The sequence below is a fragment of the Chrysemys picta genome, chromosome 25 (assembly GCF_011386835.1).
Source record: "Chrysemys picta bellii isolate R12L10 chromosome 25, ASM1138683v2, whole genome shotgun sequence".
Taxonomy (NCBI): Eukaryota; Metazoa; Chordata; order Testudines; family Emydidae; genus Chrysemys; species Chrysemys picta.
This window is the reverse complement of record NC_088815.1, coordinates 12,190,025-12,217,371: the sequence shown is the minus strand read 5'-3', so window position 1 is coordinate 12,217,371 and position 27,347 is coordinate 12,190,025. Positions and strand designations below refer to the sequence as shown.

Here is a 27,347-nt window from a genome sequence, read left to right as displayed (position 1 = left end):
ACTATTACCCAGAGAGACAACCATTACACACAGAGGAGTTTAGACCCTCAAGATCCCCACCAGGATCTATAGGAACCTTAAAAGATCATTTGCCATGAGCAGAATAATGAACAAGAGCAGGGGAAGGGCAAATCGCTCAAAAGACTCAAATCAACATCTGAGGTCACAACTTCTGGGCCCATGAAGCTCCTGTGGTAGGAGACAAAATTAAAAGAGTTATTCTTGCCACGTAAATGAATCAGGAACATGTATTAACCATGCTACAGCCTTGGAAGTTAGCCAGGAACCAAGAAAAAAAAACAAAACAAAACAGGGTGTAGACAGGATTAAACTGTGTGTTAACAGTCGGGGACTCGCATGTTGTAACCAGGTCCCTCTGCATCATTGTTTTATGATGGGATTTCAGAAATAGCTCTAACTTCACCGCAATTGCAGCCATGCTAGGGCACCAGGTTACAATATAATTGTGCCCAACTATAATAACATGGTTTGATTAGGAGTATCATGGCTCCAATCATATTAGAGGACAGAGCTATGGCTAGCAAGAAATCAGGGCTGGAGCATGGTCGGCTTACTCTTCACTGTGAGGACGGTGCCTATATTGCCACTTGGTGCCCAGACAAAATATGTAGAACAGATGGGCCCTTAAGACTCAAGCAAGTGAGGGTCTCTTAGCGCTGACAAGTCAACCGTACTGCAGGAGTGTTCTGTACAGGATCCCCAGGTCCCCAGACACCATGCCAAGGCACTTTCACCCTCACTCGCAACATCATACATTTAGAGCCCTTGTTCTAGCTGGAGCAAAGACCAATAACTCTGCCATCATGCAGCGATTCTGTGCTGGGGATAAACACCCAGCAGAGAGTCAACTGGGAGCACTACGCTCATTGACACTTCACCTCCAGTAAACACAAGAATGTCTGGACAAATGCAAGGTTTCTACAGTTCCAAATCGCCAACTTACTGCTTGTGTCACTCAGTTGTTACTTTGTCATCCAAACTCAGCTATGCTTGAATTTGAAAGTCCAGTTGCAAAGGGCCATATTATCTGCTAAATGTAATGCATCCATGTCAACCCTTATCTTGCTTGGAGGAGCCCTCTGTCTGCATGCACCACTGGGGGAATGGAAAGGGAGAGAGTAGTGTGTGGTGGTCTGGTCCTGATGGCAGAGAAAGAGAGAGATTTTGCTCTCAGATGGCATTAGCTAAAAACCAGGCTGCTTTAAGGTTAGATAACTAAAGTCACAGCCAGATCAAACTTTTGCCCAGCAGCAGACTGCCCTATGGTTAAGGAGACAAATCAGGAACCTCACTATGTACATTCGCAATAAAATCTGCGAGCCACTCACAACCCTTTGACCCCTCCTCCCCAAAATAGAAAGCAGTGATGTAGGGGTGAGGTTGGAAATACAATCCCTGCGCTCTATGAACACCGCATGTCTCTCATTATGACGAACACAAGAGAAATCTCAAGGCAACTTAATTTTAGACCTCCCCAGGATTAACAAATCACAATCTCCTTGATCTTATGGGGTCACACACTACAGCCACCTTTGACAACAGATGTTTAAGGACTATTTCTGATATCCTTTGACATTTTGGGAATCTGATCCACTATGCAGAGAGAGGCAGTGATCTCCACTGGGATCGGTTGATTACAAAAAAAGTTGTAAGGAATTTTAAGTATTAACTTTTTAATGACTGTTGTGCTGGTGAATGGTGTTAGATCAACATTTATCCCCACAACCGGTAAAGTACAAGAGAAAGTACACCAAGCCTCCCTCCTCCACCCCCCCAGTTATGTGCCTCAACCTCATCTGGAGGGTGCCATATCTCTAGGGAGAAGGGAGCTCAGTCCCTGTAGCCCATTCAATCTTGGGCCTCTCTGGTGAGGCCAAGGAGATCAGCTAATGCTAGTCACAGACGTGACTTTTGTGATGTGGACGCCTGCCTAATTGGAATTAGGCCAAGACCAAACTTAGGTCAAATCGGCCACTGAGCAGCAATCAGGCAGCAGCAAGTTTCAGGACATACCAAACTGAACCACATGCAAACTGTTAATCAGGAGGTTAGAGGCTCTGTATCCTAGGCTAACTGCTCAGAGCGATTCAGTCCTTTTTAAGCATTGTTGGCACATATCCAAAGGGACAATTACTCCTCAACTCAGAGCAATAAGGGGGAAGCCTGACTATTAACTATGGGCCGAATCACAAAGGGTCTGCAGAGCAAACAACTGCAAGTGTGCCAACAACACTGTGCCAATTGTGTTCCCACTGAAGTAAACCGTGCAGGATTAGGAGTAGGCCCCAATATATTTAAAGTTACAACTCAGACTATAGACAGCAGACTCATTCATTCTGATAATCTTGGAGTAAGGAAGTGGAATCTTGTCAGGTCATGTCAGAAGTTAGTTTTAGTTCAGAACGGGTAGTAGTCCATTTTCTATAGCATGTGAACAGCTCACTGGGGTAATGAGTTTAAAATCACATTTAAGTAAGGCTGCTCAAATCGGACTGCAGCAGATTGAAGTTTTAATGGCGTTTGGCTGGCCAGCACGACTGGAACCAAGCCACATTAGAACAGTGTTCAGATGCAGTGCTATCTGGGGTTAGGTCACTACTGGGATTTGGTCCCCACCCATGCTGCCCAGCCAGACCACCCCATATCTCTATAGGCTGCCACAACGAGCCTTGAGCACAACGGTTAAATAGGTGGAGACTTATCACTTATATTGCAGTAGTGCCTAGAAGCTTCCACTAGGGCAGGGCCCCATGGAAAGCCATGCCACCGACTCAAAGTTTGATCTAAAAGACAAGATGCAACAAGCCGATGAAATAAATGAGTGGGGGAGGGAAGAAAAGGTGATAAAAACAGGCCATTTTAGTACAGTTATAGAGCTAAAAGAGACCCTGGCTAGAAGACTGAAGTGAAAGCCTGACTCCGATAGAGTGCTTTGGAACTATGGCTAGTAATAGCCAGCTGCAACTGAATGGACAGCTCATGCTGGCCTCAGAAATTAAAATATCTTCTGGCTAGACTGCTCTGGTAACTAAACCAGCTAGATGAAACTGAACAAAAACATCCACAGAGAAGCTAAAAACAACAAACAGAACACAGGAGATTTCTACATCCAAGTTCCTTTCAGAACAAGACCTCTTCCACAGTCCCCCCCCTCCCCCCCAACACACACACACCCCATTAAGCTGATAGGTTAATTCAAGGAATTCTTATGAACTTGGAGGGAGGAGCTTTTAAAATAAGTTTTAATTACGGAGAAGGCAGCCTGTCTGTTTTTTTGGAGATGTTCTTGATGTAACTGGAGAACTTGGGGGGGGGGGGGGGGGGGAGAAGGGGACAAAGGGGGAGGGGGGGGGGGAGACAAGAAACACACTGCAGGAAACATTTTATTACACATTAACCAGCAGTTTACTTTTATAATGAACTGGAGCCAACACAGCAAAGTCCCCTCTTTGATTTCATTATTATGCTGTAGCTGAGCCGGTTCACTCTGTACTCTCAAGGTTAGAAGGTAAACCTGGAGAGCTAATTGACAGAAGGCCTAATACACCATGAAGTATCATCCAGCTAATCTTAAAAAACACAACACAAAACACACACCCCTCCAAACCAAAACACGAAGAGTTCACTAGGTCAGGGCTCGACACACAGCATGCAGACGTAACACCAGAAACATCACAAGAGACTTCTAAAACATCTTGCAAGTGTTCCTCCTGCTTCAAGATAAGCTGTTGCAATGAATTAATTCTTTTTGGCAGCAGAAGAGTCCTGGTCACTCCAGATAAACAAGCATATCTTGCATGGCTATACTGAGCAGTTTGTTGCAGAAAATGCAGTGGTCTCTGAAGGGTCATTGCACTTTAAGTGTAACATCAAGAAATGGTAAGAAAAATGAACAATGCTTGCTAATGAAACAGAACGGGTTTATCCCTACAACGTACTTTAACTGCTTTGCTGGACTGAGCTGTTTGTGCACAAACATCTATCAACACATAACTTCGCTCTTGCGTAAAGTGCTTTAACCATAAATCTTGAGTGACATTTAAAAAAAAATGGTGGGCAAGTATCATCCCCATTTTACAGATGGAGAAACTGACTGAGACAGAGATAAGTGACTTCCCAAGGTCATACTTATCAGTACCAGATCCAGGACTAGACCCCCATGTCCCCTGATGCACACTAGGTGCAAATGCACTGGACCAAGCTGCAACCTATATAACAGGTACCTAGAATGCACAGTCCCTAGGACACGGGCTATTAAGTACAACACACACTGATAATACTGCATATGTACATGACTATGCAGAGTTTGTTTTAATTATACAACCTTGGTTAGACCAAGTGAGCACAATGCAATTAGCCATGTGCCTCTTTTGTACAAGACTTTAGAAACTGAGGTTCTTTCTGCTCTGTGACATTAGGGAACCCGTAACATGCCAAGTTTTACACGAGTAGAAACATTTGCTTCACCATGCCTCTGAGATGAAGTTTTCTTTCCCTGTTCCCCACTGTTGTGTGGTATTTGAGAGCACTCTTTATCCCAGAGTTGGTTGCATTTCAAGGGGAAGCAACTCTCGCATGTATATAGTTCGAAAATGTCTTTCAAAACGCAAGACTATACACAGTGTTGTACAAAATACAGAATGCCAGCTGGCAAATACTGACCAAAGTTAACCTTTTGATTATTACCTATAGGAATCTCATACTCACTTTTTAACATTTGCCTCCCCATTGGGGATCCTGCGGAGTTTCTTCTTCTTCAGGATTTTGACAGCTCTCCTACAGAGGGTTTCAGAGTCCAACATCTCCTTGACTTTGCCATAAGACCCTTCTCCAAGTAAGTCCCCCATTAGGTATTTGCCAATGAGCTTGGCCCTTTTGCGCCGTGGCTGGTAGATGACTTCCGTGGAGTCAATGCGATGGATGAACGTGTCCATCCCCACAGACATCAGTTCACTCTCTGCAAACATACTCAACTCCTGCGGCTCCTGCACATCCATCCTGGATTAAGTTCCTTAACCTGTTTTCCTTAAGTGCTCAAGGTTTTAATCCAGTTCTTTAATTTCCAACGCTCCCTTTTACTCCTTCTTGAAATAAAAGTTTTCCAGAAGATTGTACGAACGTTAATTAAAAAAAAAAAACCCACTATGAGCTGCTTCCAGCCAAGGAGGGTCCTACAAATTCCAGTGCCTGGTTCCAACAACTCAATGTCTCGTTAATAAAAACAAAAAAGTCTCACCAGGTACTTTCTCAGTTTGGGATTTGTTTTACTATTGACCTGATCCCACCACTTGGGTTCTTTCAGGTCAGCTTGCTCTCGCTTGACCTTCTACTGGGTTGCAAATTGGTTCGTAAGTGCTAGGTCATCCTCTAGGGCTTTAGAACCACAGATAAACAAAAAGATGGTCAAGTCTTTTTCATGACTTTCCATTACTAGCAGATCATGGTTCCCAATTCCAAACTGCGAATTGCAGGGTCATTTACTCTCCCCTGCCACCCTCACCTCCCAGGTATGAGCTCGGATAATTTTCTCAGCCGTTGGGTAGCTGGAACGAAGTTTCTTGGAAGGTGATTTCAACACCTATTCTAATTTCTTCTCTTCCCCCCCCTATGAAAGTTTGAGGCCTTGTGCGCCTATCAATATCTCCCAGGGGCATCCTTCAACCACTCAGATTGTGCCTGACACATGATGTGTCACCACCACTGGTCCAGGTGTCAGGTAGGCAGACAACACAAATCCTACTAAAACTTCACCCAGCCTGTCCTCCCCTCCTTAAAGTGTGATTGGAGGAGCGGGCTCTGTCCCCCTTACAAGACCCCGAAACACACCCTTAGAGAGGGGTCACTCAGGAAATGCTAATGTTGCTGAGGCTTTTCTTCCCATTTACAACCCCCCAAGCCGCCCCACAGGTGTCAATCAGGAAGAACTGATCCAGCTAATTTCTTCCCCCCCCCCCCACTGTCACCACACAGCAAACGCCCCCCAAAAGGGGCAAAAAATGATCTCCCCCAGTATACCCAACCCAACAGGAGTCCAAGGGAGCTGACCTCCCCCAGCCAACCCCAAGAGGAAGGTGGCCCTTACCCCTCCCAAACGCACCCAGCCCCCCCCCCCTTAACAGGGGATCAGTCGGGGGGGAGTGCACCGTCCCCCCCCTTGCAGGACTCCCCCCCCGGCAGGAGATCAGTTAAAGGGGGAGCTGGCCCTACCCTCACCCAGAGGTCGGAGAGAAGCTGCGGTCACTTGTTCTCTCCCTCAACGGCCTCCCCTGAACGGGGGCCCCGCTCCCCCTACCCAAGCCGGAGCTCTGCCGGGGGGGGCGATCCCCCTACACGGCCCAAGGGGACCCCCCTCAGGGGGCACCCCGCAGCCGCCCTGTCCCTGTGGAGGGGCCCCGCTCTCCCCACTCCCGCCTCACTTCCGAGCGCTCCGGGCCGCCTCGCCCCCGCCTCCTCCAGCCGCCGCAGCTAACACGCCGCCGCCATTTTGTTTACCTCCCTCCCCCCCCTCTAGCTCCCGTCCCGCGGCCTCCCCTCCCCACTCCGGGGCCTCACGCCTCCCTAGCGACCGACGTGCCCGCCCATTGGCTACGGCCTCAGCCCCGCCTCCGCGCTCACCTCCTCTGATTGGCCAGTGCGGGTCGACCGGGTTTCCTTGCTTCCGATTGGATCGTTTCATTTAGCGTTCGCTCCCCACTCCGCCTCCGGCTGCAGCGGAGGGTTTTAATAGGCTGGGAGCGGCCTTCAGTCATACGCGTAGGGTGGGGCTCGCGTGGTGGACCTGTGGGGCGGGGGAGGTGAAATAACAGAGCGCAGAGGGCAAGGGTCAGAGGGCAAAGGGCAGAGGGCAAAGGAGAGAAGGATTTGGGTATTATCTAGAGAGACAGGTGGGCCTAACTAGGTGGGCTGCCCTGTAGGCCTCTGGGCTGGGCTTTGCTAGATCCCTGGCCCTGGGCTGCTGGCTCTCCCCATCCTGCCGCACACAGGCCTGCCCCACACCCAGCCAGCTCGCCTGGTCGGCCCTGCGTGCGGGGACGGAACCTGAGCAGGGCCGAGGTGATGCTGGCGGGCAGAGGGAAGCCCTTGGAAGCATTGGCGGCCTCTGAAGAGGCACACCCTCAGTAGGGAAACTCAGCACGTGGGCGAGGCGCGCTGCTGGATTCCCCGCTGTCCTATCGCGTAGCAGCATCTGCACATAACACTTTCTACCATCTTCAGTCGGCTCGGAGGGTCTGTCCCAGCCTGGTGGATGATGACCAGGCCTTTGGTATCCCGTCTACCTCTGTCTGGCTTGGACAATAGCAATACAACACTTGGCATGAAGCTATCAGCCCTTAGGAACTGCTGGTTAATGCAAAACACTGCAGCACATCTGATCAACATGGGGTACTGCAAGCACATCAGTCTTGTTCTCTGCTTTCTATGCTGGTTTCTTATAGAATATCAAGTGAGCTTCAAGGCACTCCATGGTCTGGGCACAGGGTAGTTAAAAGGGCCTAAAGCCCTGGAGTGAAAACCGTGGTAACACCTCCGTTCCTGTGGCACAATAGAACTTTCCACAATAAGGGTAAAGCACGTCTGTGAAGGAGACAGAGCTTTCTCAGGGCCCAATCCAAGACTAAATTGTAGAACAAATTCCACCAGGAATTAATAATCATCCCAAACATCACCACCTTCTGTTCCAAGAGCAAAGTGCACTTTTCCAACTTGCCTTCTTGAACATAAACCCAGAGCAGTGCGTATGTTAAAAAAAATCAAAACCCTACCAAAACAAAACCCTGGATTGCACACAGTTGTCTCACTGAGAAAAGAGCAAGAACAACTCGCACGTCAGATATTAGTCATACCGCTTAATGCATGACTAAAAAGTGCTCAGGTACTATGGTGATGAAGGTGGTATGAGAACCTATGTAGACTAGATAGCCTGTCTAAGGGCATTCCTGTGGACTGCGTAAGGCACTTGGATATGTACATCCATTTAGGTGATTTGGCAGGAGTCTGGAAGCCACACCTTAATCCCCGTTAAATAAAGAATGTGTCAGTAGCCAACCTCAACTTTGATACAGTGGGGACAACAGGTCCCAGCGTGAAATGTAGCATCTGCACAGAACAAGATACAGAGTTACCAACTCTTGGCATTTGGGTGCTTTTCTCAAAGCCCCTGCTCCAGGAGTCCTATGATTACATGAGAATCTCAGCTTTCATTTTTTTAAAGTAAGTTTGTAGCCAGAAAAAGTCTGACAACATGACCTCTAAAGGCTACGACACCAGAAGAAAAATAACAAGAACCCCACAATTGTTAATTTACAAGATCTCTATTTTTCAGGCCTAGCTGATGATTTTTTAACACTTGGGATTGCAATACTGAAGATATAGCCCTTCCTGCTGGGATGTGCATTGCCTCCATGCTATAGATGAACATCGTTCTCTTCTTATCCCGACTACTCTCCTGTGACTCCATCCTCTATGGTCTCCCTGAGTCCTAGCTTCCCAGGCTATGCAGGATGCTACATCTTACCTTCTTAGATGCACCAAAAACAATAATTCCATCATCCACAAACTCAAGCCAACTCTACTGGGATCACTGCAGCACTTAGTGCCTTACTTGTTTTTAAAACCCTCCACGGAGTTGCTCCAGCCAACCTTACGAAGGTTGTCTCTCTATATTTCCTCCCCTTTTCCTGCTGGCTGGCTAAGATTGAACTCATCTGTTCCTCCAAACAATCTGGCCACTGTTGGCGTGAAAGCCTTCTCCTCTGCAGATCTCACCACCTGAAACACCCCATATGCTGTTGCAGTAATTATGCATATGAACATAGGTGCACAATGGAACGCACTTTCTTTTTAACATGTTGTCCTATAAACATCCTAAAATGTCTTTGGGACCAATGTGATGACATCAAGGTACAGTATGTAAATAGGATGACCGACCAGCCAGCCAGCAAGTCTTTCAGTAGCACAGTCAGTGTTGGTATTCTCAGGCCAGGGCTGAAAGCCTTGTGGCCTTCAGCTCAGGGAGAGCTTTGTTTAAGTAAGGACTAAAGGCCTGATTCTGCTCTCACACTGCTGTAGGTTAGGAGTAACTCCAGTGAAGTCAGTAGAATTACATTGGCATGACAGGGGAATCAGGCCCTTAGGATTCAGCCAATAAAATGCATGGTGCTGCTGGGATTTTTGTCCTTTATCATGTGCCTGATTTATAGAGGCACATGTAATTAAAATAACAGACTGGCGCTGTAGACCAGAACCCCTCTATGGACAACCTAGGGACATCCGCTCTTCTGATTGCTGTACCCTGGCTCAGTGGCCTGTAGATTGGTCTATGCCCTGCCAAGAGGGAGAGCCAGGCACTCTGGCTTCACGAGCTATGAGAAGGTGGGGAGGGCGAGAGCGCTTGTACTGAGTCATCTGGGGTGGAAGGGTGCTTCACGTGGCTCGGAAAACATCACTTGCTGGCTACGAGCAGGACGAGGTCCTCCAGTGCTCCCAGGTGAGGGACAGGCATGCTGAGGAGAAGGTTTTATACAGGCAGCAGGGGGGCGGAGGAAGATCATCTTCAGGCAGGGCAGATTTGACTCTGACCCCAGATTTCATAGTGCGACCAGCACCCCCGCCTCCATGGAGTCCATCAGTACATCCTCTAGCTACCAGGCATTCAAGTAAGAACATCTGACCAGGTAAGTACAGAATCGGGGTGAGAGAAGGAAAAAGTTGAAATGCCCTCCCCATACTCTTTCTCCTATTGACAAACCCCTCTAATCCTTTTCCTTTGCCAACCTCTCTTTGACCCCCTCCCTGGTGAAGAGGGATCTCACCTCCCTCCTCCCCGCTCAAACAGCCAAAACCATCCTAACTCTGCCCACCCCAAGGCACCCCTGCCCCTCTCTTGTCTTTGCCTGTGGTCATTGACAGTATTACGCACACAAAAATACCCTCTCCTGGCAGACGTCGCATGTCTCCGCTCAGGAGCAGTTGGCATCAGCCACACCACACGCGTCCCAGCTAGAAGGACTGTTAGCGTGTCCTGATGTGGCAGTTTCCTTGTTCAGCACCAGTTGGTACTTCTTAGTGCTGGGGTATCGCCTGGCCCACTTCCCTTCCCTTCCTTCCTGAGGCATTGTACTGGTTGGTCCTCAGCCCATCCGCCTGCAGGGAAGCTGCCCTCCGGGGCGCAGGGTCCAGCTCTTCCAACACCCTAGAAGGGAAAAGCAGGTGAGAAGGCTGCTCCCCCAACCCCACCCCTGTTAGGAATGGCTAGCGGCTTGGCACTGCCTGTTTTAAGCATGATGCAAACTCCTTCGAGTCCAACTACATCTTCCTCAGGAACCTGTTCTGCTGAGCTGTACGTTTGGTACTAAATTTAACCTGTGTAAAACCTCAGCAATGCATGCAGGGGATCTGGTTACAGCGGCTCACTCAAGCAGGATACACTTTCCCTCCTCTTCTTTCTAATTCCTGGCCTGTCCTGGTCTTTCTGCTTTTCACCAGCTTGATCCCTCTTTTCCGTCTCTCCCTGCTTCACTTCACACCTCCGCCCATCCCCTGTTCTCTGCTGTCTCTACTCTCTGCCAAATACTCCTAATATGGCTGCTTCAGTTCCAGCTCACTCAGCCTCGTATTTTGCTCAGGGCACTGTCTTTTCACAGCGTCTAACTGTCTCCCTTCCCCCTCGGGGTAATCTTGGATGGTAAATAATTAAAGTATAATAATAATAATGACAACAGCGCAACACCTTTTGACACAACGCCCTCCATAGATTGCATGCACGCAGGGAATGCTTCATCAGCGTCTGAAATGCAGCCATGTTTGCGGTAGAAGGCAGCAGCTTGTTAACAGCATACGATGCTACACAACAGGAAGTGAAGAAGAATTCTGTATCTGATTTTAAATGCAAATGGGGAAGGATTTAGGTCAGCAGAAGTTAGTTACCTAAGTTGGAAACTACCCCGGGACACGAGAGCTCATGAATCATAACCTTAGAGTTCCTAAAATCTTCTGGTGATCTTTATTACCTTCACATGCTTGGGACCTTGGTTTTACGTATCATTCAAAACCAAGCGCCTCCTAGCCCTGTACAGTGGCATTGATTCAGCACAGACAGCAGGAAGAGCGTCCCAGGCTGAATCCCCCACACCACTTCCTACAGCACCTTCTTTAGTCCATGGAGGTCTCCTGTCTTCATACTGTCCTGGCCTGACCCTTCTCAGCATGGGAGAGCTGTAGAGATCTCAACACATGGTGTTACCTCTGCTGGCTCTGGTGGGTGGACTAGTTTTGTTAGGAAAGTTTGAGGGTCACGGGGCAGCACAAAGAGCCAGCCAACTTGCATGATTTTTACCATGAATCGCACTATTTTGGGGTTTTTCTTAAAGCCGTTAGCTGCTGGAATTGGGTGATCTTTAGAGCCCTCAGTATCATTGTAGGACTGGGATGATGGGCCGGGAGCAAGATGACTGCTTAAAGTGCCACTACTTTATAAAGACCTTTGGTGGTAAGCTCTTTGGGGAAAGGACCACCTCTCTGTTCTGTGCCTGAACAGCACCTAGTGCTGGGGTCTTGGGCCATGTTACCGCAATAATGTAAGACAAAAGCCCTGCAGATGGAAAACAAAGCACTTGCTTCCTTATCTTTATCCTGATGTCCACAACAATGAACATCTGGATTAACCCTGGCTCAGAGACTGATGCCAAGTGATGGACGTTATTTAGCAATCAGAAGAGACTGGTGGTGGGGGATTGGATGTCTCAAGGATGCGGACACTAGGCTACAGAGCACTTCACCTCTAAGTCACTACTTCAACTCCAGCCCTATCAGCAGTGATCAAAAGTTACTGTCATCTGAAGGCTGCCTTGGGAAATTCCAAGGGATTGTCAGTGTCTCTTTGATATTGATTAGCTGCTTTTAATACAGGGGCAACAGCTCGGATGTCGTTGGGAATCTCCTTAGCTATTTCTGTTTGGGTCAGTGTGGATCAAGGTTTTTGGAGTCCAGTCTGGACAATGACTATGAAACTACATTTCACACGTCTAACAGCTGCAAAATGCAGAGAGAATCTGAAATGATGTTAACTTACCATCTCGAGACATGGATTCGAAGTTATATCATTTAGAAGATACATGGATTTTGCTTTAAGATTATTTACAGCTACCATTATTCCAATATTTTTGAGTCCCACTGAGTGCCCCTTCACTAAGAAAATCTCTCATTCAGCAGGATCTTCAAATGTGTGGCTTTTCTTCTTTCTGTTGTAATTGACAACCTGCCATCATTGTAGGTGAAAGGGATTTGTGGAGACAAACGCAGTTATTAGCCGTGTTACTAATAACACTGCGCTTATTTATACAGACATTTTAAAGAATCACATTTACTTTTCATTCTGAATGCCGTTTGTTTATTATTTGTATAATGTTCCCAGCCTCCTCACCCATTTGTCAGCCTCTCTTGCAATCTCCAACTTATCTTGTCATTAATCATGTTTATGGTGTGCTGAGGGGTCAGCCAAGATCAGCACCCGATGCATTAGGTGCTGGACAAACACAGAATAATAGCTGGTCCCTGCCACAAAGTGTTTACAATCGAAATCTTGTTCAGTGTTTGTACAGGCCCGGCACAAGAGGGCCTAGTCCAGAGCCAAGGCTCCTAGGCACTATGATAATACAAATAATAAATAATAATCAATATTCAAAACAGACACAGGGTTGGGGAAGGGATAGAGCATACAAGCAGAGTGGTCAGTGGAATGGCAGCAAATGCCAGGTTAGTTCCATTATTTTTTAAAATATTTATTCCATACAGCCCCCCATGCATGGCCTGACCTTCCTGACCTCTCCCACAAGGCTCCACTTCATTCACATTTAAGCCCTCTTAAAGACACACTTTAGCCAGTCATGTTGACATATTTAAATTGCCTATTGTTTTTCCCTTTCCCCCTAACCCCTGTCTGTTTGTCCTTAGATTGTGAGATCCTTAACACAGGAGTCAGCCATCCCTTCTGGAGTGTTTGGAAAGTGCCTGGCACACCCTGGATGCAACTGTAAGTAATAGTATTAATACCTAGCTCTTAACTAGCACTTTTCATCCATTGATCTCTAGGCACTATACAAAGGAGGTCAGTGTCATTCTTCCCCATTGTGCAGATAGTGAAACTGAGGCATAGGGAGATGAAATAACTTGCCCAGTTTCTCTCACTGCACTCAGCACAGGCAACTAAAGTATACAGTTCAGTTTAATTTTCTGTTCCTAGTCAGTTTCACATCCCCCCACCTCTTCTGTACTAGCCTGATGGTGGATTCCTAGTCAGTTACAGACACATATATATCCTGGTTCTCCCATAGTGCCCAGGTGGTAGTGTATTTGAGTTCACAACACAAGGGGGAAGGTTTCAATAACAAAAAGAGGGATTTAAATGTAAGCAAAACATTCTGAAAACATTTCTGTCCCTACTGGGTTTTTGTAAAACACTACCCCCCTTCCAATCCCCCTAAGCCAAATGAAGAGTGGTCCGTTCATTTGGATGCTGACTGAGGCCGGATTGGAACAAAGCACTTGGGCGTGTGCTTAAAGATAAGTATTGAAGTCAGTAGGACATATGCAGCTGCTTAAGTGCTTTGGTGAACTGGAGCCTAAGTGGACAGTATCCCATGAATTTGGGTGCTGGTGAAGTCAAGCTCAGGAAGAGAGAGTGTTTGTATGGGAATTGGATGGTCCCTAGCCTTTGTTTGCCAGAAGCTGGCAATGGGCAACAGGGGAGGGATCACTTGATGATTACTTGTTCTGTTCATTCCCTCTGGGGCACCTGGTTTTGGCCCCTGTCAGAAGACAGGGCTAGATGGACTTTTGGTCTGACCCAGTATCGTTGTTCTTATGTTCTTGTGTAGCTTGCTTACTACCGTATTGCTGACAGCTAACCGCGTTAGAATAGGGGTAAAATTTTCATAAACACCTACGTGATACAGGGACAGATTTTTAAAGATATTTATGCAGTTGGGCACTTAGTGGGGTTTACGAAAGCATCTGCGTGCCTGACTCCCAGAGAAATCAATCTTTACAAATCTGGCCCCTTCTGCTTATATTTTAATGCGGGGATTTGCACCCAGGAAGAACATTTGTTCAAAGAGGGGTATAGAATAAATATCATCAGGAACAAATTCTTCCATAGTGTAACTCTTTAGTGGAGTTACACCAGGGATGAATGTAGCTTATGTGGTTCTTTTAAGGATGTGTTGCTTATTCCACATTCTTTCCAGATGCTATCATTTGCTTCTGGTCAGTGGTTTACAAAACGCAAGAAAAAAATGTTGAAGTCTTCCCTACTTTGACACGCACAATAGTTTCATTTGACGAAGTGAAAAACTATTTTAGGCTTTTAAGAGCCAGTTCTAAAATCCCCATGTAGATTTCACACTGGGTTTGCTTTTGATCATATAAACAAGATTGGCTTGTGTTTACTCTATGCGCTCAGATTAGATAGCTAGAAGGATATGCATAGGGATGGGTGGATGGATATCGGTAGCTAGATAGATACATAGGGTGATACAGCCTTGCCAACTTTCATTATTTTATCATGAGCCTCAGATTATTTGATATTATTCTTAAAGTCCCAGCTCTGGGAGTCATGTGGCTACATGAGAATCTCAGCTTTCATTGTAGGTTTCTAGCCTTTGTGCTTGCAGAGAAAAGCTTGAAAACGTTATAAAAACAGAAGTAAATAAAATGTACCCCAAATGTAATTGGCTTAAAAATCGTGAGGTTTTTTTTTTAATCTAATGATTTGGTTGCCTGAAGCATTTCATAGCATGCCTTGAGTGTAGTGAGACTTAGGGGTTAGTTGGGCAGACATTATAGTGTTCAAAAGGCTCCTCCCGGGGGGAGTGACACTACTACCCATATTATATCAGGGAGGACGCAAGTGCTAAGCAGGATGAGTTCAAACAGCTGCATGAATGATCTCAAAAACAGTGATAAGGATCCCTATGCAGTTACATGCTAATTACTTACTAATCTGGAGATCTGACGAAAGAGGAATCTGTTGCAGTGCATTAAGAAAAGTCGCTTACCAAGATTTCGAAAAGAATCGGCTGCTTAGATGATCAAGAACAGCATCTGCCAGGACATGTGTGAGGATACAAAGTTGCAAGTGTTCCTAAATCCTCATGCTTCATGGTGTAATGTGGTTGTTAGCAAGGGTCAGGAAGAAATTCCTCCCCCTTGTCTCACAACTGTGGCGTGGATCAAGATCATGGCTGGGAGTCAGGAGACCTGGGCTCTCTTTGTTGACTCACTGTGTGTCCTTCAGCATGTCACTTCCCCTCTTTGCACCTCAGTTTCCCTACATGTGAAATAGGGCTAATAATACCTTTGTAATGATAACTGTTTGTATTATGATCGCACCAGAGGACCCATCTGAGATCGGGGCCCCATTCTGCTAGGCACTGTATAGACTCACAGTGAGAGACAGTCCCTCCCCCAGAGAGTTTGTAATCTCAATAAAGGGTTGGAAAAAGGGAGGATTATAATCTCCATTTTACATCTGGGGAATTGAGGCCCAGACCCACAAAAGGTATTTAGGCTCCCAACTTTCTCTGAGCCTAAATACCACTGTGGATCTGGCCCAGAGAGATTATGTGACTTGCCCAAGGTCACACAGAGAGTCTGTGGCAGAGCCAGAATCATGGATTATCAGGGTTGGAAGGGACCTCAGGAGGTATCTAATCCAACCCCCTGCTCAAAGCAGGGTCAATTCCCAGACAGATTTTTACCCCAGTTTCCTAAATGGCTCCCTCAAGGATTGAACTCACAACCCTGGGTTTAGCAGGCCAATGCACAAACCACTGAGACCTAAACCCAGCTCTCCTGAGTACTAGGCCAGTCCCTCAGCCCCAGGGCCAGCCTTCTTAGGCTAGGTTTTGACTCCCTGCTGAAGCAGCCAACCCTGGCTACTGCCAGAGGCTGGCTAGCAGACCAGGGTATTACCACCTGTAGTTACTATTATCCTTAAAGCACTATAGGAGTGGGAAATCACTTTACAACCCAGTACAAGTACTCTGTGGGCCCAGAGCTGTGAGGTGCCGAGTGCCCGCAACTCCCCCTGAAGTTGATAAGAAACTGAGGATTTCAGAATCTCCAGGGACCAAGGCGGTGGCAGAGACTGGAGTGTGAGTCACAAGTCATGTGACAAGTCATATGACTGTGTGTTGCTGAGGTTTGGCCGCTGTTTTGTAGCTCCGGATGATAGAGGGCTGGATCCTCGGCTGGTGTCCATCGCTGTAGCACCAGTGCCGTCAGTGGAGCCATGCTGATTTCCTAGCCCAGGATCTAGCCCGTAGAGTGTGTTATAGACAATGAAATGCCTTACAGTGGCAGTCCTTACGCTCCTGGCAGGTATCGCTGTGAAGAGACTGGAAGTTCGTTTCCCCTCTATCTCCCCCAGCTTGATCAGGGATTTCATTGAGGAGGGGTATTTCAGTAACCCTGTTATTAATTTAAATAGTTTGCTCTGCAGCTGCTCTGCCCACCCGATCCCCGGCATATTTACTCAGTGGTCTCTGCAATCTCCCGCAGCAATTTCATCTCCTTCAGCACATGGTGTGTCAAGAATTTCCCCTTGGGACTGAGGAAGGACAGGTGATCAGCAACCCTTCATTCCCCTTATCTGCTGACAGCCTGTAGCCCTGCTCCCGGTAGTGTTAACATTCGTCCACTAGGTGGCGGTGCAGGCACATGAACAGGGCACCATGCTGGTGGGTCCACATGGCCAACATTTTCAGAAATGGCTACTGATTTGAGGGCCTGACTTTTTGGGTGCCCAGCCTGAGATTCCCGAGGCTAATTTTCAGAAAGGGCCAAGCAGCAAGAGCTCCCATTGCCTTCAAGTGGAGTCATGGGGGCTCACTGCTTCTGAATGCCAGGCCCTAAGTATGTATGTCTCAAATTGACCACCCAAAAATCTGGTGGTAACGGTCATGTCATCTCTGGGTATAGGTTAAAAGTCAACATGAGAGGCAGAGTCACCCTCAGGGTCGGCTCTAGGCACCGGCGCTCCAAGCATGTGCTTGGGGTGGCACTTTCCAAGGGGCGGCACTCCGGCTCCTTTTTGGGTTTTTTTTTTGTTTTGCTTGGGGTGCAAAAAGCCGGGAGCCGGCCCTGAGCAGAGGTGAGCTGCAGCCGTGGGAGGCGCGGGGAGAGTCGCAGGAAGTAACCTGGGGGGAGGGAGGGAACAGAGGAACCGTCCCCCACCGCCGCAGCTCACCTCCGCTCCGCCTGCTCCCCTGAGCGCGCTGCCACTGCTCCGCTTCTCCCCCCTCCCTCCCAGGCTTGCCCCGTGAATCAGCTGTTTTGCGGCAAGCCTGGGAGGGAGAGGGGAGAAGCGGAGCAGCGGCGGCGGCGCACTCAGGAGAGCAGGCGGAGCGAAGGTGAGCTGCGGCGGAGGGTGGTGCGGGGAGGGCCGCAGGAAGTAACCCTGGGGGGGGGCAGAGGAACCGCTCCCCCCCCAGCTCACCACCGCCTCCTTTCCTGAGCGCACCGCTACTCCGCTTCTCCCCGCTCCCTCCCAGGCAAGCCTGGAATGGAGGGGTAGGAGGGGAAATGCAGTGCGCCTGGGGGAGGAGGTGGGGCCGGGGATTTGGGGGGGGGGGGGGATTTTTTTTGCTTGGGGCGGCAACAAAAACTTGGAGCCAGCCCTGGTCACCCTACTGCCATTTAAGGGGTGCAGTCACCCAGATCTGACCATAGATTCTAAGGCCAGAATAGACCATTGTGATCATTTAAGTCTGACCTAACACAAGCCATAGAACTGCCCCAAAAATATTCCTAGAGCAGGAATGAGGCCATATGGCCTTACGAACGATATGGATGAATTTCAGTCCAGATTACGGTAATAGGCAATCCTACCGCACACTTCTGTGCCATGACCTCTCAGCAGGCCAGGTTTTTTTTCCTTATCGGCTGAGGGGATGGCTGGTTGCAGCAGTGTCCCTGGGGCTGCAGCTAGACATTGTACATCCCAGCCCCCGTGCGGACACACAGCAGCCAAAATCTCTATGGGCAAATGTCGTCAATGAGCATCACCTCCAGCACAAGATCGTGTTGCAATAAAGAATCAGCTGCAAAAGGAGGCCTGCAGTGATGGGAGATGGACCCAGGCAGAGTCCCGGCTTCACAGAGGTATTCCTGTTAATTCAGGAAGGAAAGGGGCCAGAGCTAAACCCCTGTCTTGAGGTTTTTAATGGAACCACTAGTTCAGGGCTTGTCTACAATGGAAAGCTACAGTGGCACAGCTGCAGTGTAGACGCTACCTACGCCAGTGGGAGAACCCGTCCCATCAGCATAGGTAATCCACCTCCCCAAGAGGTAGTAGCTAGGTGGACGGAAAAATTCTTCCATCGCGCTAGTGGTATCTACACAGGGACTTAGGTTGGCTTAACTCCATGCTCAGGAGGGTGGATTTTTCACACCCCGCAGTGACATATCTGGGTTGACCTCATTTTGTAGTGTAAACCAGGCCCAAGTCTTACCCAAAGCAGTACCCTTGGGAAAGGAGGCAGTGTGTCTAGTGCAGGGATCGGCAACCTTTGGCACGCAGCTCGTGAGGGAAATCCGCTGACGGGCCAGGACAGTTTGGCAGGTTCAGCCAATCGCAGCTCTCAGTGGCTGCGGTTCGCTGTTCCAGGCCAATGGGGGCTGCGGGAAGTGGCACAGTCTGAGGGATGTGCTGGCCGCCGCTTCCCACAGCCCCCATTGGCCTGGAATGGCAAACCACGGCCAGTGGGAGCTGTGATCGGCCGAACCTGCAGACACAAACCGTCCTGGATTTCCCTGATGGCTGCGTGCCAGAGGTTGCCGATCCCTGGTCTAGTGGTTAGAAGAAGAGCACCAGGACTCCTGGTTTCTACTCCCAGGCTTGTTGCTCACTTGCCACATGATTAAGGCCAAGATCTTTCCCTTCTCTGTGCCTCAGTTTCCTGATCTGTGAATGCTGGGGTAAGGATGCCTGAGACAGGGAGGACGTGAGGATTAATGACTGTCTGGATAGATTTGGAGATCCTTACTGGCAGGGAATGCAGAGGGCCATCGTTATGAACAGAGTCACCCACTGAACAGCCCACAGCTCCCATTTGCCCAGAGCTCCCCGGCTGCTGCCTACAGGATGTCCTCGTGACCATACAAAGCCATGTGTGATTGTCTCCTTATTTGGCACCAGTTCTAAAGCGTTGGAAAGCGATCACCCCAGTTTGGGTGAGTGCCGTGATTCCCTTCCCCAGAGAGGGGTGGGTTCCCAGAAGCAGGAATTGAAAACAATCCATGGCAAAGAAACCCGAGCAGGGAGGCAGGACTGGGGTAGCTCCCCGATGGCTCTGGCTGCAGTTCCATAGAGCTTCCCTATCTGGGTTGCATCAGCTGCATTCTACTCCCTGTCTGTCTTCTCCCCTCTGCCAGCTGGCAGGAAACAAGCCTTCCTCCCACCCCCAATGAAGCCATGCCAGACCATCCCGTCTGTCCCTCTCCCCATCAGATAGTGGGGTGTCAGGCTCCCAGTGTAGCCTGTCATGCAGCGGTCCCGATTGCTGGTATTCTTGCTAGGGGACTTTCCCAAGTGGGTGCATGCTACACACTTACAGGAAAATGTCCAGCACTAACTGCCGGAAATCCCAGAAGTGAACGGAGCTGCCTTAAAGCCGTAGAGAGTGGAGGCCTCCAGTTATCCAAAGAGCAATGTCAGGACAGCGTTGGAGTCTCCCATACACCATCCCTCACCCCGGTGCCATAGGGCTGGATCCACTGACTTCAACGGGTTTTGGCTCATAGAATATCAGGGTTGGAAGGGACCTCAGGAGGTCATCTAGTCCAACCCCCTGCTCAAAGCAGGACCAATCCCCAACTAAATCACCAACAAGAGGACCAATGACTGAGTTGGACACCTGGGAACTGGAACGAAACCCCGCAAACTCATGTCACACAAGGCACCAAACAGCCATCCAATGGGAACAATGTTCAGTCACCGATGACTTGGGCAGTGCCCTGCGCTGTCCATTCCCCCTCCATTTGTTTTATTGGCAATGCACATCACAGAACAGCAGCAAAGCCAACATTTCCAAGCCAGTAGGGAATGGTTAGCCCAGGGTAGGACCCCGCAGTCTCTCATGGTCTAAGAAGTGATGGTCTCTCTTCCACCATCTGTGGAATGGACAGTGACAGATCTCCTTGAAAGTGGCTTTGCTGGGGGATGGCCACAGATGGAGTTCTCCCACTAGCTTTTGAAACCCTTCGCTGAAAGCTTTAAACAGATTTTACGATACATGTTTGGAGAGGAACCTGCTGGGCTGGTTTGGCGTTACCTTCCCGCATCTCACACTGCGCAGCGGGAGATCTCCCTCCCCCAGCCCAGGGATCAAAGAGCAGCTGAAGTCTCTCACACACCGTGCAGTGCAATCTGAGAAAGCAACCAGGTCTCTGTGGGTCCTTCTGAGCAGGATTCTCCCCACCCACCTTCCTGAAACAAGATCCCAGCTTAACTGCAGGTCTGGATTGGGGCCACCCCTTGGTATCTCTCTGCAGATGCCTCATTCCCACAGCCAGGAGGAGGGGAGGGGAGGAGCAAAGCCAGCTGGGCCTACTGCTCCTCAGCCAGATGGAAAGTCAGGGGATTTCCAGGCTGTGGAAAAAACAGGAACTGGCTTTGTGTGACAGAGGTCAGGCCTCACCCTGACACAGCGGGTCTCAGGGCCTGACCTTACAAGCGAACGACTCGCTGGAGTAAGGACTGCAGGATCGGGACTACACAGGACAAGCATCCTTACCTCCCTGATAGCGGGCATGACCCTTGAAGGTGCTGCTGCAGCCAGTCACATGTTAAACCTACCCCCATGCCAGAGGCCTTTGTCTATTTCACAGGTTTCTCGCCCCTCTGCATGAGAGAAGCAGAGGAGTTAGAGCTGGAAGATATTCTGTGGTCCCACCTAGCCCATTTCTTCTTGGCCAGCACATGATGGTCCCTTACAGCACATTCCCGTGCTTGGGCCCCAGTCCAGTTTCAGATGTCGCAATCAACGGGGCTCCTTCCATCACGCCCATGTGGAAGCTTTCACCACCACCCACGGGCTCTTCCCGTAAGGAAGCGTTTCCCAATAATCGTAAAAAATCCACAATGCCACCATTTCACCCCAGTGCTCCTAATGACACCCTCTGGTTGGTTTGTTTCTCTGAGCCTCTCTGTATAGATCTGACAAAGAGCTGTGAAGTCATGCAGAAAGGATGATTGTCTTCCTCAGGAGTTTTCCCCAGATTTCCTAGGATCACAGTTTCCTGACAGGCCATTTCACAGTCCAGAGATTTTGGGTGTTCATGAAATAGCCCATTTTGAGAACTGATCTTTGCCTGAGGGACAGGGTCCCTTCTCTCAAGGCAAAGAGAAAGGGGGTTCTCCCTGGCGGCTCCCCACTCCAGATACCCCAGTGGGAGCAGACCTAGGCACAGAATAGAACAGAAAATACAGCAGCTCTCTTGAAGGCAAAACCAAAAAGCCACTGAGCAGTGAATTTCTAGCACGTAGGAATTGTCAGGCAGAATCAGACCCCAGGTCCAGCTAATCCAATATCCTGTCTCTGACAGATGCTACAGAGAAAGGAAAGGGTAAAAATCCCACAGTAGACTGATGAACAATAATCTGCCCTCCTCATTGGTCTCATCTTGATCTCCAAAAAGGCGAGGCTGAAGATCTAAGAAACACCTCCTGGACTCCAGTGCCTTTCTGTCCCAACTCACTCGCTGATTTATATGTCCAGCCCTCAGGGAACGATGTACTTGCTGCCAATGGTGCTCATTAACATTCCTGAAAGGAGCACCTCCTAATCTGCCCATTGTGATTAACAGGGACAGTTGGGGGAGAGGTTTTAATTTCATCCTTGCCTGAAGACTCCCTCCATCCTTCATCACAGGAGGAGAAATAGATGGTTGCAGAGACATAGATGAGCAAGGAAGCACAAAGGGGCTAGGGCTGGAGAGAAAGGAAGTCAGTGCCTATGAACTTGGCTAGGTGTTGAGTGCTGGGGGAGCAAACCAGCTGGGGGGGGGCTGAATTCCTGAAAACGTGGGTACAGTGAGAAAGGGGTGGGAGTCAGGAGAGGAAGCTGTAACATACGCCCTCCCCACAAGGGAGAAGATGAACTTCTAGCGAACCGCCTTGCGATGAAGATGAAATGACTATTCAGTGGAATATGCAGTTCCTCACAGCTGCTGGGATCCGGAGCACATCTCTGACCCTCCCAGCAACAGAGGAGAGGCCGGTGAGGTGGCCTGGGCTTGAGTTTTCTTCTTGTGATGAATGGCTGCAAGTGTGAAGATGCATGAAGTACATCAGATCTCCTGTGCTGGGGGGAGGGCTGTGGGAGGTGGGGTCCCGGATTCTTCCACTCCTCATGGGGGAGACGGCACGGATTTTACCTTTCAGAGTCTAACTCTTTAACCACTGCAGTTTCTTATTCATTATTATTCGCCCAGCAGTAACACCTAGAGGCCGCCCCGGGGATCAGCGCTAGGTGCTGCACATACACACAGAACAAAGGATTGCCTCTGCCCAAAGGGCCTCACAATCAAGTATAAGATGAGACATCAGACCCATACAGCAAACAGCCGGGGGTGGGGGAACCCAAGGTAACAGGGAGGTGATTATGTTGAATGTCATAAGTAGCGGTCACAGCACACCAGCTGCCTAGAGATTGTCAATTATGGGAGGAGACCGTTTAATTGCAGAGTAGACGCTAATATTTGTGCTTCCAGTATGTGTATTTATTCATCTCTATATTACATTAAACAAAAGAGCTCTGGGACTTTTTAAACTCTTAAAAATACATCTTGGAACAAACAGACTCCAGCAATCATTCTCAAGGGACACAGCTGGCATTCTTAAAGCAGAAGCAGGCAATGTATTCACTGCCAGTCCTAGCTACCAGTGGGGAGAGATCTGCCGTCTAGCAAGGAAGCATGTACTGTAACACATTTCCAAGGTGCTCAAATATCCCAGCACGAGCACCGGGTGTGGCATAAGGACCAGAAAAGAATCTCACATTCAAGGGATATGGTCTAACAGTCAAAGCCCCCATGTTTGGTCCTGGAAAGAAAAGATTTTACAAAGCCAGAAGCTGCCTTGAAATTATTTTGATGAAATCACACACAAATGAACCAAGTTATTGGCTATAAACATTCGCCAGCCGCGTTAGAATCCCTAGCCCAACAAACTCTGTGCCTGGGTCTGAGACGCAGAAAGTGAAAGTGCCCTGAAGATACCAACGTCTTGAGCCTTTCATAAATACACATAGAAACAGAAAGGGAAAGTCACCATCTGGATTATTTCTTGCACTTTGCTCATGGCAACTGTTGGTGAAAAATAAGCAAATCCTCCTAGGTGTTATTAGAAAGAGAGAGAAGTAAACAAATCTTCTCTTGACGCTGATAGTTTAAAGGGAGGAGTGTAAAGTCCAATTCCTAAACTGATCCCAGCAGGACGTGGAGAGGTGGATTGGGGGTGCCAGGACCATTTTGCAACACCATGCTCAGTTTCTGAGTGTTTCACTTACTGTTTTTCAACGTCCAATTAAAATGTGAACTGGTCAGTTTCAAAGCCTTTTCCCTCTGGGGATCTAGACTCATGTGTGTCTTGTCACAAGCAGAGTGTAGCCAGAATAACTTCCCCAGTGTGGAGAGCTGCAATGGGATAGTGTCGGGGCAGCGAATTCTGCAACAACTGGCTACATTACGCAAGACTCTAGCCAGCTATTATCTGCTGTACACTTTAATTAGCACTGAAAAGCTGGCTATTCTTGGGCGTGATCAGATCAAGATGGGGTGGGGGCATATTGCCAAGGGATGGTGTGTGTGGGAAGATTGCACAGTTTCTGATCTGGCTGTGCCTGCGGCAGGCGAATTGATCCCCCTGGCCCTGTCTCTCCCTCTGGGCCAGCAGGGGTGGAGAATGCTCTGCAGGTGGCATGCTCTGCTTCTGGAATAGGAGAGGGGGCTTTGTGGCTGGTGAGGGAGCAGAGCTGATAGGCTCCAAGCCCAGGCTCCCACACACTTTCCCGGGCTGGTGGAAGAATGGGCTTGGAGTTAAAACAAGGGCTGTATGGAGGAGGTAGAGGCCGACCTAGTGTGGGAGAGACAAGGAAGTTGGGAGGTTCTGTTACGTTTTGTTGTTCTTAACTCTGGATAAAACCCAGTTCAATAAAATCTGGGCGCATAACCCCCGAAGATATGGAATGGAAACAGATGTCAAGGAAATTGCACACATAGACAGCTGAGCCTGTTTAATTAAATGCACACTCAGGACGATGAGTGGGAGGCAGGCTGGCTTCCTCAAAGGCTGTTATGATAAAAAATCCTTTTGTTCTCTTTACCTCCTTTGAAGTTAATTTCTTTTGATGGCGATAGAGTGGCTCTTAGATGGTGTTTGGTGGTGGCTAAACAGAACTTTACAATGGGGATGTTATTCCTGCTGGGGTTCCCACTTAAACTGATCCTGCTCAGTACCCCTCCTGTTTCAGCATCGCCCATGTGTGTGGGTTTGAGACTTTCAGTAGGGCTTCCGCAAAAAGAACAGGAGGACTTGTGGCACCTTAGAGACTAACAAATTTATTAGAGCATAAGCTTTCGTGGGCTACTGCCCACTTCTTCGGATGCATATAGAGTGGAACATATATTGAGGAGATATATATACACACATACAGAGAGCATGAACAGGTGGGAGTTGTCTTACCAACTCTGAGAGGCCAATTAAGTAAGAGAAACATTTTTTTTGAAGTGATAATCAAGCTAGCCCAGTACAGTTTGATAAGAAGTGTGAGAATACTTACAAGGGGAGATAGATTCAATGTTTGTAATGGCTCAGCCATTCCCAGTCCTTATTCAATCCTGAGGTGATTGTATCTAGTTTGCATATCAATTCCAGCTCAGCAGTCTCTCATTGGAGTCTGTTTTTGAAGTTTTTCTGTTGTAAGATAGCCACCTGCAGGTCTGTCATTGAATGGCCAGACAGGTTAAAGTGTTCTCCCACTGGTTTTTGAATATTATGATTCCCGATGTCAGATTTGTGTCCATTAATTCTTTTGCGTAGAGACTGTCCGGTTTGGCCAATGTACATGGCAGAGGGGCATTGCTGGCACATGATGGCATATATATATAGGGCTTCCGGTATCTTTTTTAGAGTCCTTGAACCTATTTGGAGGAATTCCTGGTGACCCAGCTGCTTAACATGTGAGCTGATGATCCAGAAAACCCTAAAACGTTATATAGAATCCCTTCAACCATTGTTATGACTTCGGGGAGGGGACCCGTATGTCTGTGACCCCAGGTTCTAGGAAGCTGGGCCCCATTTTAGCTGCTGAAGTTGGGGTTTCACAATTGTGGGGTTCAGTGGCTCCTATTTGTGATCGGCTATCCCTGTTAGGAGGTGTGATGGCTGTTACTGAGGTCCCTCCAGAACTAAAAGCGTGAGCGGCTACCACTTGAACTAAAGAGCCAAGCCCTTTAGGTGGCTCTGAAACAGATTCAAATCCTCTATTGGACATAGAGGGGGGACATGCAAGATACAGTCACTGGTGAGTTTCACGGGGAAACACTCAAATGGATGAACCCATCTACTTAGGCTCTCTCTGTGTCATGTGTTACCCAAAATTGGGTCAGCTAGTAAGCTTAGGGAGGACTAATGACCCACCAGAGTTTGGCAGAAAGCAGCCCGTTTATTATATTGATAGCTAAGCTCAAAAAGGGGTGTGTGTGTCACATTCACACTCACATACACACGCTCCCAGGACAGGCACGGCACTGGAGATGTCAGGATCCTTTAAGGTAAGTGTCCCACAGCGCAGCGATGGACAGGGTGATGAAGGTAAGTCTTCCCAAGGTATGACGGACTGCAACGCAGCGAACCACTGGCCAGGCAGTCCGGGCGAAGGGCCTTCACAGGAGGTACAAGCTTGTGAGTGCACTCCTGAGCATGTGGCCCCTTCCCCTTTTAAGGACCTGCTCCTCATGGCCTGCGACTAGAGATGACTTGGCTGCGTCTGGTTGGTCACACTCCACCTCAGCCAGTGTCCATGCATTGGGTGTGTGAGCGCTGCCTAATTAGAGTCCCAGACATCTTGTCTATTTAGGAGCTCTTCTGATCTTCCAGCTGTTTAAGCAGCCCCTTCATCCCACAAGCATTCCAGGAGGGAGGGGTGGGGGAAAGCCACTTCACAGGTATTCAAAGGGGGGGGGGGGTGTAACAGACCTTTTGAGCATACAGGTTATACAGAGCATACAGATCCCTGCTGCTCCAACACTATGGACGGTGGGTGAAGCATGGGCAGGGAGGGCTAGCCCCTGGCCTGGCCCAACCCTTCTACCTGAGTCCTCCCCACCCCAGCCTGCCCCCCCGACCCCCAGGCCACCCAAGCGCCTCCAGCCCTGGAGCGGCAGGCAGTGCAGCTCCCGCTCCGGGGCCCCCCAGCGCTGGGCAGCCCCAGCAACCCCAAGTCCAGGCCATAGGATAGCCGCCCTTGCCCCAGCTCCACCCAGCAGGCTTCCCAGAAGAGGAGGCAGCCTGACAGGGCTGGGGCAACTAGCCGCAAGCAGCAGGAAGGGGCCTTGGGGCGGAGCCAGGTGGGCTTTTTACTGGCTGTGGCCAGTGAACACTGGGCAAGAACAGGCTGCGAGCAGAGGGGAAAGGAGGGCTTCCCACATGAGAGAGAAGTAGCATGAACGCAACAACCAGCACACATTGGCGCTGCCAGGCATGAAAGTCTTTTCATTCACCACAACAGCAAGTAAACCAACACCTGACCCCACAACAAACATAGAGGCTCCTTGTTTTACACTGTCTGTTTTATTCATGCTCGCAGCCCTTCTTCTCACTAGCTTATCACACTGGATGTTGATATGGTAAAGGCCAAGCGGATGGCAGTGGTTCTGGGCTGTCGGTAGTTTCAAGCTGAAGAGATGGAGCAAAAGTGGGATATCTGCATTGTTGTGCTTGGATTAGAACAGTTAATGCCAACATAAAAATAGACCCCTGTGGAATGCACTTTTTGCATGAGCCCATCGGGGTTTATTTTTGTCTAGGTGTCCAGGGAATTAAAAGTGGCAAAGATCCAACACAAGGGACAGGAAGGAAACCAAAAGAAGAAGACCATTGGAAAGATAGCTGGGTTCGTTTCCAGAATGAAGAGTTTCTTTCACTTCAATTCAGTGACTCAGCAGATCTGTTGTCAATTCACAGAATGAGAACACTGGGTCGGTGTGGGACAGAAGCAACCGTAGCTCTGCCGCTGTGACGTCCCTGGAAATCCAGTCCAGTTCGA

At 48.8% G+C, this 27,347-nt stretch overlaps 1 protein-coding gene across 4 annotated transcripts in view; it reads right to left on the bottom strand.

Annotated features, from left to right (window-relative positions):
* STK11 (serine/threonine kinase 11) overlaps positions 1-6,524 on the bottom strand; it is a 74,274-nt gene extending 67,750 nt beyond the window's left edge. For 2 of the 4 annotated variants that reach the window (XR_010594926.1, XM_042861902.2), the window contains exon 1: positions 4,729-6,522. Coding sequence is in view for 2 of the 4 variants with exons in the window: in XM_042861902.2 (XP_042717836.1) it covers positions 4,729-5,018 (290 nt within the window). In the remaining 2 variants the exon portion in view is untranslated. Of the gene's footprint in view, positions 1-4,728 lie in introns of all 4 variants that reach the window. The other 2 variants (XR_010594925.1, XM_005302331.5) reach the window with 2 other exon arrangements.
* Positions 6,525-27,347: the final 20,823 nt, after the last annotated feature.